The 14,840-nt window shown below is 36.2% G+C and overlaps 1 protein-coding gene across 7 annotated transcripts in view; it reads right to left on the bottom strand.

Annotated features, from left to right (window-relative positions):
• Positions 1–14,840, bottom strand: part of PARD3B (par-3 family cell polarity regulator beta) — a 1,071,110-nt gene that overhangs the window by 530,296 nt on the left and 525,974 nt on the right. Inside the window, exon 1 of one of the 7 annotated variants that reach the window (XM_054680134.2) lies at positions 2,311–2,401. The exons of the other annotated variants lie outside the window; for them this stretch is intronic. Coding sequence (XP_054536109.1) covers positions 2,311–2,313 — 3 coding nt within the window. The 5' untranslated portion in view covers positions 2,314–2,401. Of the gene's footprint in view, positions 1–2,310; positions 2,402–14,840 lie in introns of those variants that run through there. 7 annotated transcript variants of the gene reach the window in all.

Raw genomic sequence — 14,840 nt, 5'->3', positions numbered from 1 at the left:
AAAAATAAATTTAAAATGAGTGAAGATCAAGATACAGTAACTGAATTCTGGTCTAACACAAAAGAGACACAGATTCTAATATAAGTTCTATCATTGCTTTGTCTGGTGACCAGACACATCACCTCCTGGCCCTCACTTCTATTTTCCTTATATTGGGGATAAGAAGATTTTTAAGGTCCATTCCAAGCATAAAATGTCATAATGCACCAAATACTAAGGCAGGCAAACTCCAACTGAATAAACATACATATAAAAATTCCCCAACAGATCAATTAAGAGGTATTCATTTGACCAAATGTTTTCTTGGAGAGCTTCCCTTGAGAAGCACTCTCAGAATAGATAACACCTTTATACTTTCTTAACATACTAATTTCTATACAACTTTTGAGGAATAAATCTATGGCATGAAGTATACCTGAAATAAAACCAAAACCTTCTCTCTATACCCCTATTTCTTTTTTATTTTCCTATGATCTTTTCTTGGATATTTTCTTTTCTTCTCATTGCTAATAATCAGCACAGTTAGAGTTCATTGTTAAGATTTCTCAGTATTCTGATTTAGATTTTAAAAGACCAGTGAAATTTTTATAATAAAATTCTTAAAAATTATACCCTTTACCTGCTGGAGTTTTTTTGTTTGTGTTTGGTTTTATTGCTTATTTTTGGTAGAAATGTGTAAAAGTTGACTTAACCTGATACCAGGTGTCAAAAGACAGCTGTGAGCTTTTAAAAAAGGCAGAGGTGATGGTGGGTAGAGAGGGAATTCTGTTTCGTTTGTGAGATTTGAGTGGACCAAACACATTCATCCATCTCATCGAGGTATCAGAAATGAAAATAACTACTGATGTCAAGATCAACATTTCATCTGCTCTGCTAATCTTTCAACATAAGGCTAACACCAGTGGGTGCACTTCTCCCTACACAAATATGTTCAAGTAAAGGCTGCTTTAAAATCTTCAGAGCCATAGAAGTCTAGAAGTTCAACAAGGTAATTCTGCAACCCCTCCTTTATTGTTCACTGTTTCTTTCTCATATTCAAATAACACATTTCAAAAGTGCTGAAAAGAGTGGAAAACAATTTTTTCAAATACAAGACTGATATAAACATGTTTATAATCATAATTTCTATTTATAATTGGATTCTTTCCCACATTCAGTTATAGCTAATTTTCCCCTAGTTTTCCTATATCATTAAATATATTAAAACTGCTTAAGCCCAGTGCTTCGATACACAAAGATAATGTTGTTTATTATTGAAAGGGTGAAGATATTGAAAAACAGCAATTTCCACAAGGTCTGCTTCAGATCATGCTAAATCATAAAATGTATGATCAAAGGTATTATAAACATCCTTCTTTCATTTAATCTATTTAAACTATACCATCTTCTCAAATATTTAGAATCCAGGTCTGTCAAAATGGACATTTATATGGTACTGGGGCTTCATTTGTAACTCCAAATCATCACCTAAAGCTGGTAAATAGAAAAAACTTAAGGAAGTTGGGATAATTCAGCAATTACCAAGCATTTCTACCTTAACCACTTTCATTTTGCTGGCTGAAATACATCTCAATCAAATTTGGCTCTAGTAAATATCCCATATACACTGATGCAAAGCTATACAAAAGCCAGGTTTGGATCAGAGAGAGTAGAGATAAAAGGTCACACTATTAAAGCAATTGTTTATTTTTGCACAGGCATTTCACGCATGCCAACACAAGCATACTTTCCTGCTAGTCTTCACGACGAAAATCTTCAGGATGAAAATGTGCTGCAGAAAAATTTTAATCCACAGACCAATTCCATAGCTGTGTCATGAACAGGGTAAGAAAGAAAAGAAAAGAAAAGCACACTTATTCGTATGTGTGCTTAGTTTGGTAGTACATTTAGAAAAAAAAATCTCAAAATTTAGGAAGCCAAAACTGTGTTAAAGAATTTTTTTATAACTATTAGATAGAGAACCACATTGACAAGCCATCTTAGTTCATGAATAAGGCAAGTTCAAGGACTTCTTGAAAAGGTATTTTTTATTGCCTATCGTCTATAAGCATTTCACCCTCTTCTCATCCAGACTCAAACCTTCCTGACTTTGCCATGTGCATCTGTTGCTCTCCTATGACCTTCATATATCTTCCTACACAATCATTTCGCCATTCACTTTGTCATTCTTGCATTTCACTTTGTGACATCTTTATTGGAAGCCTCTAGTTTCAAAAAACAATTTCACAGCTTATAAGACCTACTGAAAATAAACAATTTGGGGAAGGGTTTTCTTCAGACAACCTAAGAGGCACTTGAAGCAATCCTTACCATGACTTATGTGAAGAAGGAGGAACAGCGGAAGAGTCAAAGACAACTGTATGGAGAGAAGTAGGGTGATCCAGAGCCGGCTACACCATCGTGGGTTCTTACAGCATGTGGAAACACAGCTTGAAATGAGGTGCAGAGGTCTGAACTGCTGAGAGCAGCTGTAGTCATGGGCAGCAGTCAGCAAAAGGTTTGTTTGTTTTTTGAGCAAGGGTAGAAACACAACAAAGAGTTAGGAGAGACTCTGCAAAAGTAGCTATAGCCAGACCAGAATATATGCTGATCACACAAGGAAACCACCATGCATTTCTATTTAAATACAAATGTTTTAAACTTAAAACTTTACAGTGCTTGAGAGGTAGAGGGATGCACTGTCCCATTAAAATAATCTACTGGTTATCAATAGCTAAAATGTAAGCTCCAAGTAGGCAGGCAGTGGTTTTTATCTGTTGTGTTCACAAATATATCCCCAAAGCTTAGAACAGTGCCTGGCAAAGGGGAGATGCTCAACACATACCTAGATACACCAGTTTTCTAGAATACCATTGCTTGCCTGGCAAATATCCAGCCATCTATACCTTCACACCCAACTCAGTATAAGCCACTTTCTCCCTGAACACTCTGCATGGACTCAATCTCCCTCTTCAGTGCCACTTTCATGCCATGTGCAAGCTCTGTCATGGCATTCATTGATCTCGGGGTAGGTGAAGATTTCTTTACAGGTCTGTCTGCCTTGCTTGGTTCTGAGAGCTTTGAGGTGGGGAATGAGTCTCATCCATCTTGGTATCCCTGTCACTTAGCATAGGACTGAAATACAACAGATACTCTACTTACAAGGGGTTTACTGGGTAAACAAATCTGTTCCTTTTCCTTAAAGGGTCTTAGTTAACTTTCAATAGAATATATATTTATGACGTCTGGAGTATTATGCTAGACTCCATGTGCAGAGTATTGTGCTGGACTCTGGGGGGATTCAAAGATGAATATGACAATATGATACTGTCTCTGCATTCGAAGTTGCCAGCCAGCTGGAACCATTGCCAGAGGCATCTCTGGCAAGAGAATTTAAAGTGCAATTGAAAGCTAATCTTTATTTATGAATTGAAATAATTGAAGTAAAAGAGAATGCATTGATTTGTACCTGGCTGGTTATGTTTCTTTATATATGCACCTATATTTTATTTATTATAATGTAATTTAAAATGACTTTCATTATTTATAAAATATATTTAAACCAATATTTAAAACCAACTAAGTTCCACAACCGCTGGAAGCTTGAGTTAATCACATTCTCACCAGCTGAGAAAGGAAACTTCCATGCTGAAACCTCCAGATCCTGAACCTACAGACTAGAGATTGTTGATCAGCATGGGGACCTTACACTTGAGGCAAGACTGCAAGCAAGGCCCACCATCTCGGAAAATCTGTTTTGAACCTCTTGCTCGATATTCCTCTCCTCTTCCAGCTATCTCTTTTCTTTAGACTTAATCATGGGTCAAGGTAGAAACAACTCTTGGGGCAACTGTCCTCTTCCATTGCTCTTTCTTCTTTCGGCATTTCCTTAGCCTTCATTGGTGCATCAGCTCCCAAGTACCTCCAAACCCTTCTCCTCCTCTGTTCCTAGGATGCCCTGGAACTCTTTCATAAGCTCAAGAACTTCCTTAAGTATTGTCTCTGCTACCTTGATGTAAATGACAATAAACTTTCCCCAAAGAAACCACTTCCTCGGCAACCCTATGAAGTGAGACATGATCATTTTCTTCATGCTGCCCACTCTCATCCTGGAGCTGTTTCTAGATAAGAATTTCCTGTTTCCTCCTCTGGAAGCTGCCCCATGCTGCTTTACTATTCCCTTTTCATTGTCCACACCTGACAGTCTCCAAGTTGGTCCTTCAGCACTTCCTCTTGCTCCATCATTTTAATTAATATTTTCTCCCTCTCTCATGCCTTATCTTTTACTATCACCCTGGGTGACACCCATGTCCACAGGCATCTTACACCTTGACCTCACTCAGTACCTTCTCCCTCTAGTAGCCTTCTGCTTTAGGAACTCTGTAATCAAAAGCAAAATTGAACACGGGAATTCAAGGGAAAGGTTTTTGGGTAACGCTCATTATTCAACAAAACTATATCATCAAATGAGAAATAACAGGGCTAGCAAACCCATAGCAAAACAGGTATCATTCAGTTCACAAGCCCTTATTGAGGGTCCCCTTTGCTCCAGTGCTAAGCATTGGAGATACAGAGATGAAAAAATGTATACACTTTTTGCTCTGAAGAGTCCATTCTGGGGAGTAAGGAGCACAGAAGCTGGAGAGAAGATACTAATGAATGGCCCGTCTACTGTTCCCCTTTGCATGTTCTATAATTCAACTCAACTGAGCACCAGCAAGATCCCAAACACACTGCTATTCTTTCTCTAACCTCACCCCCATTCCAAGTGTAAGATAAGAACTGATATGTAGCTGCTAATCCAAGCCCATATCTTTGACAGAATTGTAAGAGACCTGTAGCACTGAGATGATGATAAATGTTTTCGCAGACACATCCTTAAATAGTGATAGCTCTATGGGACCATATCTAAATAGGAGAGGTGGTGGTTGCTAGAAACAACAACAACAAGCCTGAGTGAATGTGGGGAGGATATTCTAATGGCCACCCTCCTCATCTACTTCCCCGAGAAGGTGCAGAAAAGTGAGAGGTCGCCAATGCTGCGATCTTTTCTGGAGCCTCTTTGAAAATACATCACTCCACATACAAACCTCCCAGTGTAAATGATGCAGTTTGTGCCACGGCAAAATTATGAATTATTACAAGCTCTGGGCCTTTGGCTTACATGTAGTATGTGTATATGATTTCAAATGTTGAATCCATAAGTACTAAAGGTCTTATGTTCTTAACTTCTATTTCATTTGTTGGCTACTTTGGGGTTGAAAAACTTCAGCCTCTAATGCTTAAATCTCTTCCGCTAACCCTGCATAGACAATTACTAGAATAACTAGAAGCAGCCAAGGTGTACTACAATCAGATAGCTTAATTTACATATTTATAACTGCTTCTATTAGACAGTGATGATTTAATCCAAATATCATCTCTGGATTAATCATTGAATCCCATTCAGACTCACCAAATTGGTAGTTAGTTGAGCAATTGTTTGGGGCCAAAATCTTATGCAATGAAAACTGGTAGAGGATGAAATTGGCCGACTGTTTACACGTTCTGATTGCTTTTGCCTAAGAGCTACAAACCAGCTTCATAAAGAACTTCCCCACACTAATGGGCCAATCTTTTCCCATAGCATGTGCATCACTGCCCGTCTCTCTCCACTTCCACTCCCAAGAGGCTCCAAGAGCACAGTATCTACACTCAGTAAATCCTCATGAAGACTGACCTGGCTTCTAGCTTACAAAGTTGGAAGAAAGAAAGCCATGTAAAAACACCTCCGGTTGTCTGCCTGAGTTTTACTGGCTTAGTTTATAGTGGATACTCATATTAACTGGCTGAGTGAGTAAACCAACTTACCCAACCTGCCATCTGACTGTGAAGCTGACTGCAGCACCACACTCCCTAGCAGAGGAATGTGGGCCAGCACTCCTTTTCACAAGTGCATGCAGAAATAACAAACCCCAGAGAAACTGTTGTAAATATCTGGATCTTTCCTGAACTGTATTTTTAATATGTTATGAGAATAATAGCAAGGAATGGTTAAAAACATACATGAAGCAGTTATGTTTCAAACCTGTAACAGATCACTTACTCAATGCCACATGACACAAAAAAACAGTGTCCCAAATGAAAAAGAGGAAATCTTTTTAATCAAACCTTCCCTTGGTCTGAACAAAACAGAGATTTTCATTTCATTCCAGTTACATTAAGGTTTCTCCCACAGCACTATGCCCAATCACTCCACCATATCTAATCAGTGATGCAACCTCACACTTTTAATGAACTCCCAGGGTTGTACAGAAAAGCACATGCTTCCTGACAGATAAGAGTTTTTAAGCACAGTGGTGATGTAAACCTTGCTCTTCTCTTCTTGTTACAAGGGAAATAATTCTGTAGCTGAGGAAACTCCGGTGATGCACCTCTACAAAATACAGCAAATGACCTCTTCACTTGTGAGGCGATCAAAGCAGATTAAAATCACTGCATTTAACAGCTCTTCAGAAGGAATGGCAACTGGATGCAAAAATGATAGTTCTATAGAATCAAATATATTGGTTAATTTTCTGTGGATGACCTTCCTCTGAGAAAGGAGCAAATTACAGATATGACAATAAAGAAAAAAACCTGGTTTTCCTTCTTTCTTAAAGACTGAAGTACATGCATACAGAAACAGTAATGGTTAGGAAATCCACTGGATGCAAAAAAGTTGAACAAAATAATTGACTCAGTCCTACCCTTGACTTCAGGAAATGGAGAATCAATGAGATTTTGGACTCAGATTTGCCATCTCACCAGAAAGGAAAAACAGAGAAATGACTGGTTGTTTGGCAGTTGGTGTACAGCACTAGGCTGAAGTGCCATGGAAAGTGAAAGGAGCCAGGGCATGCAATTTGTTTGCTGACCTCCTACTTTGCCCTCCTCAGTCAGATGCTCAGGTATGTCCCTATCAAGGTGGCACATATTTTATGAGTAAGCCCAAGGATTAAGTGCTTGCAGAAAAAGAGAGTCGGGGAGGCCAAGGGGGGTGGATCACCTGAGGTCAGGAGTTCAAGACCAGCCTGGCCAACATGGTGAAACCCCGTCTGTACTAAAAATACAAAAATTAGCCTGGCATGGTGGCAGGTGCCTGTAATCCCAGCTACTCAGGAGGCTGAGGCAGGAGAATCGCTTAAACTCTGGAGGCGGAGGTTGCAGTGAGCCAAGATCATGCCATCGCACTCCAGCCTAGGGGACAAGAGCGAGACTTCATCTCCAAACAAACAAACAAAAAAAGAAAAAAAGAAAAAAAAAAAGAAAGAAAAAGAAAAAGAGAGTGCCCATGAGTTATGGCCTCACTGCAGGCCGGGCATGGTGGCTCATGCTTGTAATCCCAGCACGTTGGGAGGCCAAGGCAGGTGGATCACGAGGTCAAGAGACTGACACCATCCTGGCCAACACGGTGAAACCCCGTCTCTACTAAAAATACAAAAACAAATTAGCTGGGTGTGGTGGCGGGCACCTGTAGTCCCATCCCAGCTACTCGGGAGGCTGAGACAGGAGAATCACTTGAACCCGGGAGGCAGAGGTTGCAATGAGCCGAGATCAGGCCACTACACTCCAGCCTGATGACAAAGCAAGATTCCACCTCCAAAAAAAAAAAAAGACAGTCATAAGTGTTGCACCATTCTATATACTTTGCATTATGATTGGCAGTCATTCCCATAAATCTCTATTATTGACACAAAGAGGTTGAGACCAGGAGGCAGAAGGAATAGAAAAGGGACAGTGTAAGTCAGTAACTCTCTTCATTAATGTGACATGAATTTGTCTCACTGTTTCCAGAGTTTTGCCCAAACATAGTGAAAGTTGAGGGTTGATTTTTACTTAACATAGTTTTCTCTTCCTCTGAATTTTGTGGCTATGGTCCAAACGGTTTAAAACAGAGCAAAACTGCTTGGTTTTCTTTCCCATTATTTTTCAAAGCAACTCAGTCATCCCCCGAAGCCCAGCTTATCACATTTTACCCTATTATTTTAAAAAAGAAATATAACAATCTATTTATTTTCTTTCTGTCCACTTGGATTGAATAATTCAATCCTCAATGTGCTCATGCATCTAGATCTAGTCTTATCTTAATTTATTTCCTTATTTATGCTCAAACTCTGTCAAATTTTAATCCTTCCCTCTAAAGGAAGTTACTCTGTACAGCTGTCAAACGCATCACTGAGTACGTTTCTATCATGATCCTCAGTTTCCATTAGGGTGCTAATGATGACTTCTCAGTACTGGAAAGACTGGTGAGTGCCCATGAGTTATGGCCTCACTGCGGGAACTCAGTCATCATTTGGATCACAGTTGCAAAATCTTTAGAGCCTGACACTATTTACCTGTCTCTGAGAATCACATTCATCTAGATGCCATTGCACAAAAATAGCTTTCAATTTAAAACTGCTGTGAACTAGAATAATTGGCTTAACTCTGATGTCCTTATGATTACACTGTCACATTAGAAGATGCACTTTAAGTAATTTTTTTGGTATGACTTCCGATCAACACACGATATTCACATGGAATGATACAACACCCATTCTTTCTGAATAGCTATGATGGTCAGGGTCACTTCAAGCCTGGTAGAGCTGTTTTTCCTTTTTGAAATAATATTATTGGTGATATAATTTTGCCATTTGAAATGCCTAATACTAACACGGATGAAATGGTGACATTCATCCCAGGTTGACTGCCCAATTCAAACCACCACTCTTCATAGACTTTTTACTTTTACTCTATCTACTTTTGAATAAGGTAATATCATTTCAACAAATTCTTAACTTTATTGCATTCATTACTCTCATTTGTAACAGTCTCATTACAAAAACAGGTTTTATAAAATGTAGACAACCTACTAAAATATTCCAAATTTTGTCCATAATATTGAAGACAGCAAGAAAAAAAAAGAGAAAATGTACAGATCAAATGGCATGCTTGATGGCTTTTATAAAAAGCTAAGGGGCTTTGAGGGTTATAAGAAGCCAAGTCCTGTGACCCACTTAAGCCTAAGGACCACTGTAATTTGATTGGTATAAAAAGAAGTGAAGCAGCTAATTTATGGAAAGTACATTATATGATGGACAAAGGAGGATGACAGTTTTAATCAATGGAGTAGCAAGGTTTTTTCTTAAAAAACCTGTGTTTTGTTTAAAGCAAAAACTTGAAAGAAACCAAATGGGGAGTTCACAACTTTATTTCCCAAACTATAGAATATTTTCCATATTCAGTTTGGATGTACTTTTAAGTTCAGACGCCTGTCTTTTGTTTGTATTATGAATACTCTCCTCATCAAAGAAGAGTTTAAAAAAATATGAAAAGATAAAAATCCTTAATTAATTTTGACAGCAATTGCCTTAATATGAACTGTTAAACACACTTGGAAGACTCTCAGCAATGAAAGCTAGAGGAGGGCTGCTAACAGTGCCTATATCTAAAATCTACATTTCAATTATCTGCTGTATTTACAACACCATGCTTTACGATGTGCCAGAAGGGATGGCTTAGTGGCCTAAGCATCTGGTTTTCAATTGCCATATTCCCTGAATTGCACAATTTGATTCATTAGGGGCTGGATATGCAGATGAGTCACACCCACCCCTGTGGGCTTAGTCATCCAGTGGTGAATTGACAGAGGTGGTGGAGCAGGGGGCTGGCCCTAAATCTTTGCTTCTCTTATAACTGCATTAGACCCTATGTTGACTGGAGATTAATTTCTCTCTCCATTCTTTCAGGAGTGCCTCCAAAGGTTTCCCCCCATTTCCTCCACCACTGTCATGAAACGTATAAAGTAGCAAGGGATTAATTACTTTAAAACCATAACAAAAATATCTAATAACCAAAATACTGTCACAGTAACTACAGTTTTCAAATCATATGCACTGGGAAAAAAATTGACAGAGAAGCAACTGAAACCATGCAGAACTAGGTGTGAATGGATGCCTTTGGACTTAGGAAATACAAAGAGACCTTTGTAATTGCTCCCACATAAGCCACATGTTTACTCCCTTTCATATTCTATGTGCATCTTCATGGAAAATAAAGAGGCCACATGAGATCCCATTTAGAATGCTCCTGTCTTATAAATATGTCTGCACTATATGGCTTTCCAAAGAGGTGCACTTCAATACCCATTTTGTAAAGTGTATTATTTCTGTAATATTTACTGTCACCTGGGGGAAAAACCAGTAGGGCTTGTTGAAGGCTTCACTAAAATAACAAATTAAGTGAGATTAGAAATGCCATAATTAATTAAGCCAGCTCTCCTTCACTTGAAAGGCTGGAAACTATACTGAGTGGTAGTAAACTGCACCTACTAATAAAGCTATGCAACTAATAAAGCAGTATGTTCTTGCTAGCAACAGCATCACCACAAGTTCTTGAAAGCATTAAACTTGACCTTTTATTGTTTCCCAGCACTCTCCCAAGGTTCCTTTCTGCAATGAACAATTCTGAGCACATTTTAAAGCTTACTTTGGAAGATACAGCCTTACATAATGTATCAGAATGATAATAATTTGCACCAGTGCAACCCAGTCATTCATAAATATGATAAAATAATGAAAAATATATTGTTATATTTCATTCCTCAAATGAATACAAAAATTAAATACCTTCAAATATACTTAAAATGTAAATATATACTGAATATAAAAATAGCACTAAAGGTTTTAGGGCCAATAATTTGATGGAAAATACCTAAAATAATTTAAATAATGCTAACTTTAAGATAAAAAGTACAAAGAAGGTGAAAACCCCAATGGTTATTGTTTAAAATACATAAATGTCAAGGAAAAGCAATGAATGATAATGTATACATTTCTTGTTTAAAGCAAAAAATCATATCATGGATAATTTATAATTTAACATGAAAGAATGCTTTATAATGGCAACAATTTTTACATAAAAATAAACTCAATTTTTAATTAAAAGTATTTTGTTTGAACAAGGGTCTATTCTTTTTAAGAAAAAAGTTCTAAAGATTTTCCATGTTTTAAAATGAAATAATGAAACACGGAGATTCTCAAACTAAAAAAAATAAAACCAGTGATCACTGAATGTCTCTTATCTTTAGCTAAGACTCATATCTAAATATGACAACATTGAAAGGCAGCAAGATACATTAGTAGGTACTAACTTAAAAAAACTTGTACTACTATGTTAATATCAGACAAAAGACTGTCAATAAAATATTATTAGGGAATTAAAAGGTCATTAATTACATAAAGAAAAAAGAACAATCCAGAGAAAGATATAATAAATTCCAACCTACACACCTAACAACGTAGCCTCCTAATATAAGAGAGGGATACAATTATAAGGAGATTGACAAATCCAGCATCATAATGGAGACTTTGATGTACTCTCAATAACTGCCAGCTACTACAGACTAAAGGATATCAGGTATTTAAGCAGAACAGCTAGAAACTTTGGTATAATCTTCAAATGAACATAGAAGGTGTCATCTAATAATGTTTTAAAGCAAAGGCATACATGAAACATATTAGGAAAGGAATATATAGAGAAAAAGTATATTATTTATTCTTATAAGGAAAGGAACATATAGAGAAAAAATATGACCATATACTATGACATAAAACAACCTGAATAGACACTAAAGAGCCTATAAATACACATCTTACATCTTGTTCTCTGACCACAGTGCAATTAAGATCAATAACAAAAAGAAAACTAAAAACAAGCAAAAACCTCACCACTGCACATTAGGAAACTTTATAGGAAGTATGTTACCTAAACAACATACATAACAGAGAAAGTCACAATAAAAATTTAGAAATATGTAGAAATGTATAAGAAGTTACATAACAACATTTTAAAAATTAAATGTTTATTTTAAAAGAGAACGATTGCAATAGGTGATAAAAACATCAAATGAAAGAGTGATGGTGAATTATATAAAGGAAGGATTGGGTGGCTATCATCTGAACCCTGTGCAGCAATAAGACATGTTCCTTACAAAGGGATTCAAATAAGTAGTAAGTTGAAAGCACCACCTATGAAATATTCTTGCTGAAAGAATTATCCTGAATCCAATCAAGTCTCTAGATCTAACTACAGAAAATTCAGGGAATGAAGAAACAATTTAGATGATACCATAAGGCAGCAATCTGCTAATTCCAGGATTGTTTTCTATATATAAAAATCTGTTTTTTCCCTAAATTCTAAGAAATTAAGATAAAAAATAGAAAGAAAAACAATTATACAATAAGAATGCAAAGAGTCATAATAGACAGAAGCAATGTGTAGGTGCATTTTAGATTCTATTGCACAGAAACTGATCCTTAGATTTTTTTTTGAGATATTTGAATAAGTTTTAATATGGACAAAGTATTAGGTGATATTTAAAGAATTATTCACTACTTTTGTCAGATGTAATGATGACACAGTGATTTTGTTTAAGAGTTTCTGTTAGGGATGTACACTGAAGTATTTATATATAAATGTCATGATGTTGGGAAGCTGCTTTGCAGTATTAAAGTAAAATTATGAAATGGGAAAATAAACAAGATGGCAATGTGTTGCTCATTATGGAAACTAGCTGAAGGGTACATGGAGGTTCATTATACTAATCTATTTTTGCGTACGTTTAAAATATTCAATCATAAAGATGTTAAAAAAGTTTCTAAACCATATAAAGTGTTGAAAACACTAAAAAATAAGCCTAAAGAAATGAAAAGAAGACATGAATATAAAAAACAAAGAAATAAAATAGAAAATACAGCCACATTTGAAATCATTAATTTTGAGGGCAAAAATTGTTTCCTCAAAAAATAAAAATAAAAAAAAAGAAGAATCAAACAGAAAAGTCAATGGTAAGACTGATAAACATAAAGAAATGAAAGAGGCACAAATAATATTAAAATCAAAGAGAGGGTATGGTCAGGAAGGTGTTTAGGTTTTTAAAACCATAATTGGCCCTTTTTCTACCATGATGTTGATTTTTATAAGTGAAATCAGCCTATTGTTCATCCTTTCATACCATTCTTACTTAGTTTAAGACTAGATGAATTTCCAAGTAACTTGGAAAGTTATTTCCTCTTTTTTTTTTCTATTCTTAAAACCACTTTTATGCTACTGAGGTTATGTATCTTTTGAAGATCTGGAAGAATATTACTATATAACAGTCTAGTACCTTTTCCTATTTTAAAAAAATCGATGTGTTTTGGCTGGGCACAGTAGCTCACGCTTGTAATCCCAGCACTTTGGGAGGCCAAGATGGGCAGATCATGAGGTCAGGAGTTCGAGACCAACCTGGTCAGCATGGTGAAACCTTGTCTCTACTAAAAATAAAAAAAATTAGCCAGGCATGGTAGTGTGCACCTGTAAGTCCAGCAACTTGGGAGGCTGAGGCAGGAGAATCACTTGAACCCAGCAGGCAGAGGTTGCAGTGAGCCGAGATCACGTCACTGCACTCCAGCCTGGGCGATAGAGCGAGACTCTGTCTCAAAAAAAAAAAAAAAAAAAAAAAAGATATATTTTAATTTTTGGTGTAATTTCCCTTAAGATTATGCTTCTAATTTAGGCCTTAGATTTTTCTTGGAAGAGGCTTAGTTAGTAATATGTTACCCATTAAAGCAAAGGCTTCAAATTTATTGGCCTGAAGATATTTAATCTCCTCTAAAATAAATTATCTAAGCTTCCACTTGAAAAAACTAAAGAACAATTAAGCAGAAGAAAACAGTATAAATAAGAATGGAAACCAATAAAATGGAACATGGACATGTAACAGGAAACAAAATCAATGAAATCAAACTGATTTTTTTGTGAAAAGATGAAAAAAATTAACAAACACCTAGACAGAATGAGAGAGAAGACATAAATTACAGTAGTATCCTCTTATCTGCAGTTTTGCTTTCTGCGTTATCAGTTTTCCAGGTTTGAAAACAGGTGAGTACAGCACAAGAAGATATTTAGAGAGAGACAGAGAGAGAAAGTGCACACAAGCATGAAAGCAAACACACATTTCCATAACTTTTATCACAGCACATTGTTATAATTGTTCTATTATTAGTGCTGTTAATCTTACTGTGCATAATTTATAAATTATGCTTTATCATAGGTGTGTGAGTATACTATAGAGTTCAGCCCTATCCGTGTTTCCAGGCATCTACTGGGGATCTTGGAATGTATTTCCTGTGGATAAAGGGGGACTACTGTATCAACGTCAGGAATGAAAAAGGGAACACCACTGCAGATTCCACAGACAATAATAGAAAAACAAAGGAATTCTATTATTTATGCCAATATATGACAATTTATATGAAATTGACATATTTCTTGAATGACCCAATTACCAGTAATGATCCAATAAGAAAGATGGAACTTAAAGGGCTCTATAGCAAATGAAGAAATTGAATATATATTTATAAACCTTGAAACAAAGATAACTCCAGGCCGAGATTACTACATCTCAAACAGTTGAGAAGGACATAACTAGTCCTACAAAGACTCTTTCAGAAATAATAAAGAAGAGAACACTTTCTCACACATTATATAAACTAGCATTACCATGAAACCTAGGCCATATAAATACATTACTCAATAAAGAAAGTCAGGGACCAGTAACCCTCATAAATAGAGAGGCAAAAATATTTAATCAACTGTTAGTAAATTAAACATAGCAATATATACAAAAGATAATATTATCTTAATTAAATCGATTTTCACCTGGAATACAAACTTGATTTAACATTAAAAAATCCATTAATGTAGTTTACCACATTATCAGACAAAAGAAACAGATGTAGAAAAAACATTTGACAAAATTTAACACTCTTCAATGATTAAAAACTCTCAGCCTATTAGGAATAGAAGGAACCTTC

The sequence above is a fragment of the Pan troglodytes genome, chromosome 13 (genome assembly GCF_028858775.2).
Source record: "Pan troglodytes isolate AG18354 chromosome 13, NHGRI_mPanTro3-v2.0_pri, whole genome shotgun sequence".
Classification (NCBI taxonomy): Eukaryota; Metazoa; Chordata; class Mammalia; order Primates; family Hominidae; genus Pan; species Pan troglodytes.
Note: the sequence above shows the minus strand (reverse complement) of the source record. Positions and strands in the feature narration are given on the sequence as shown.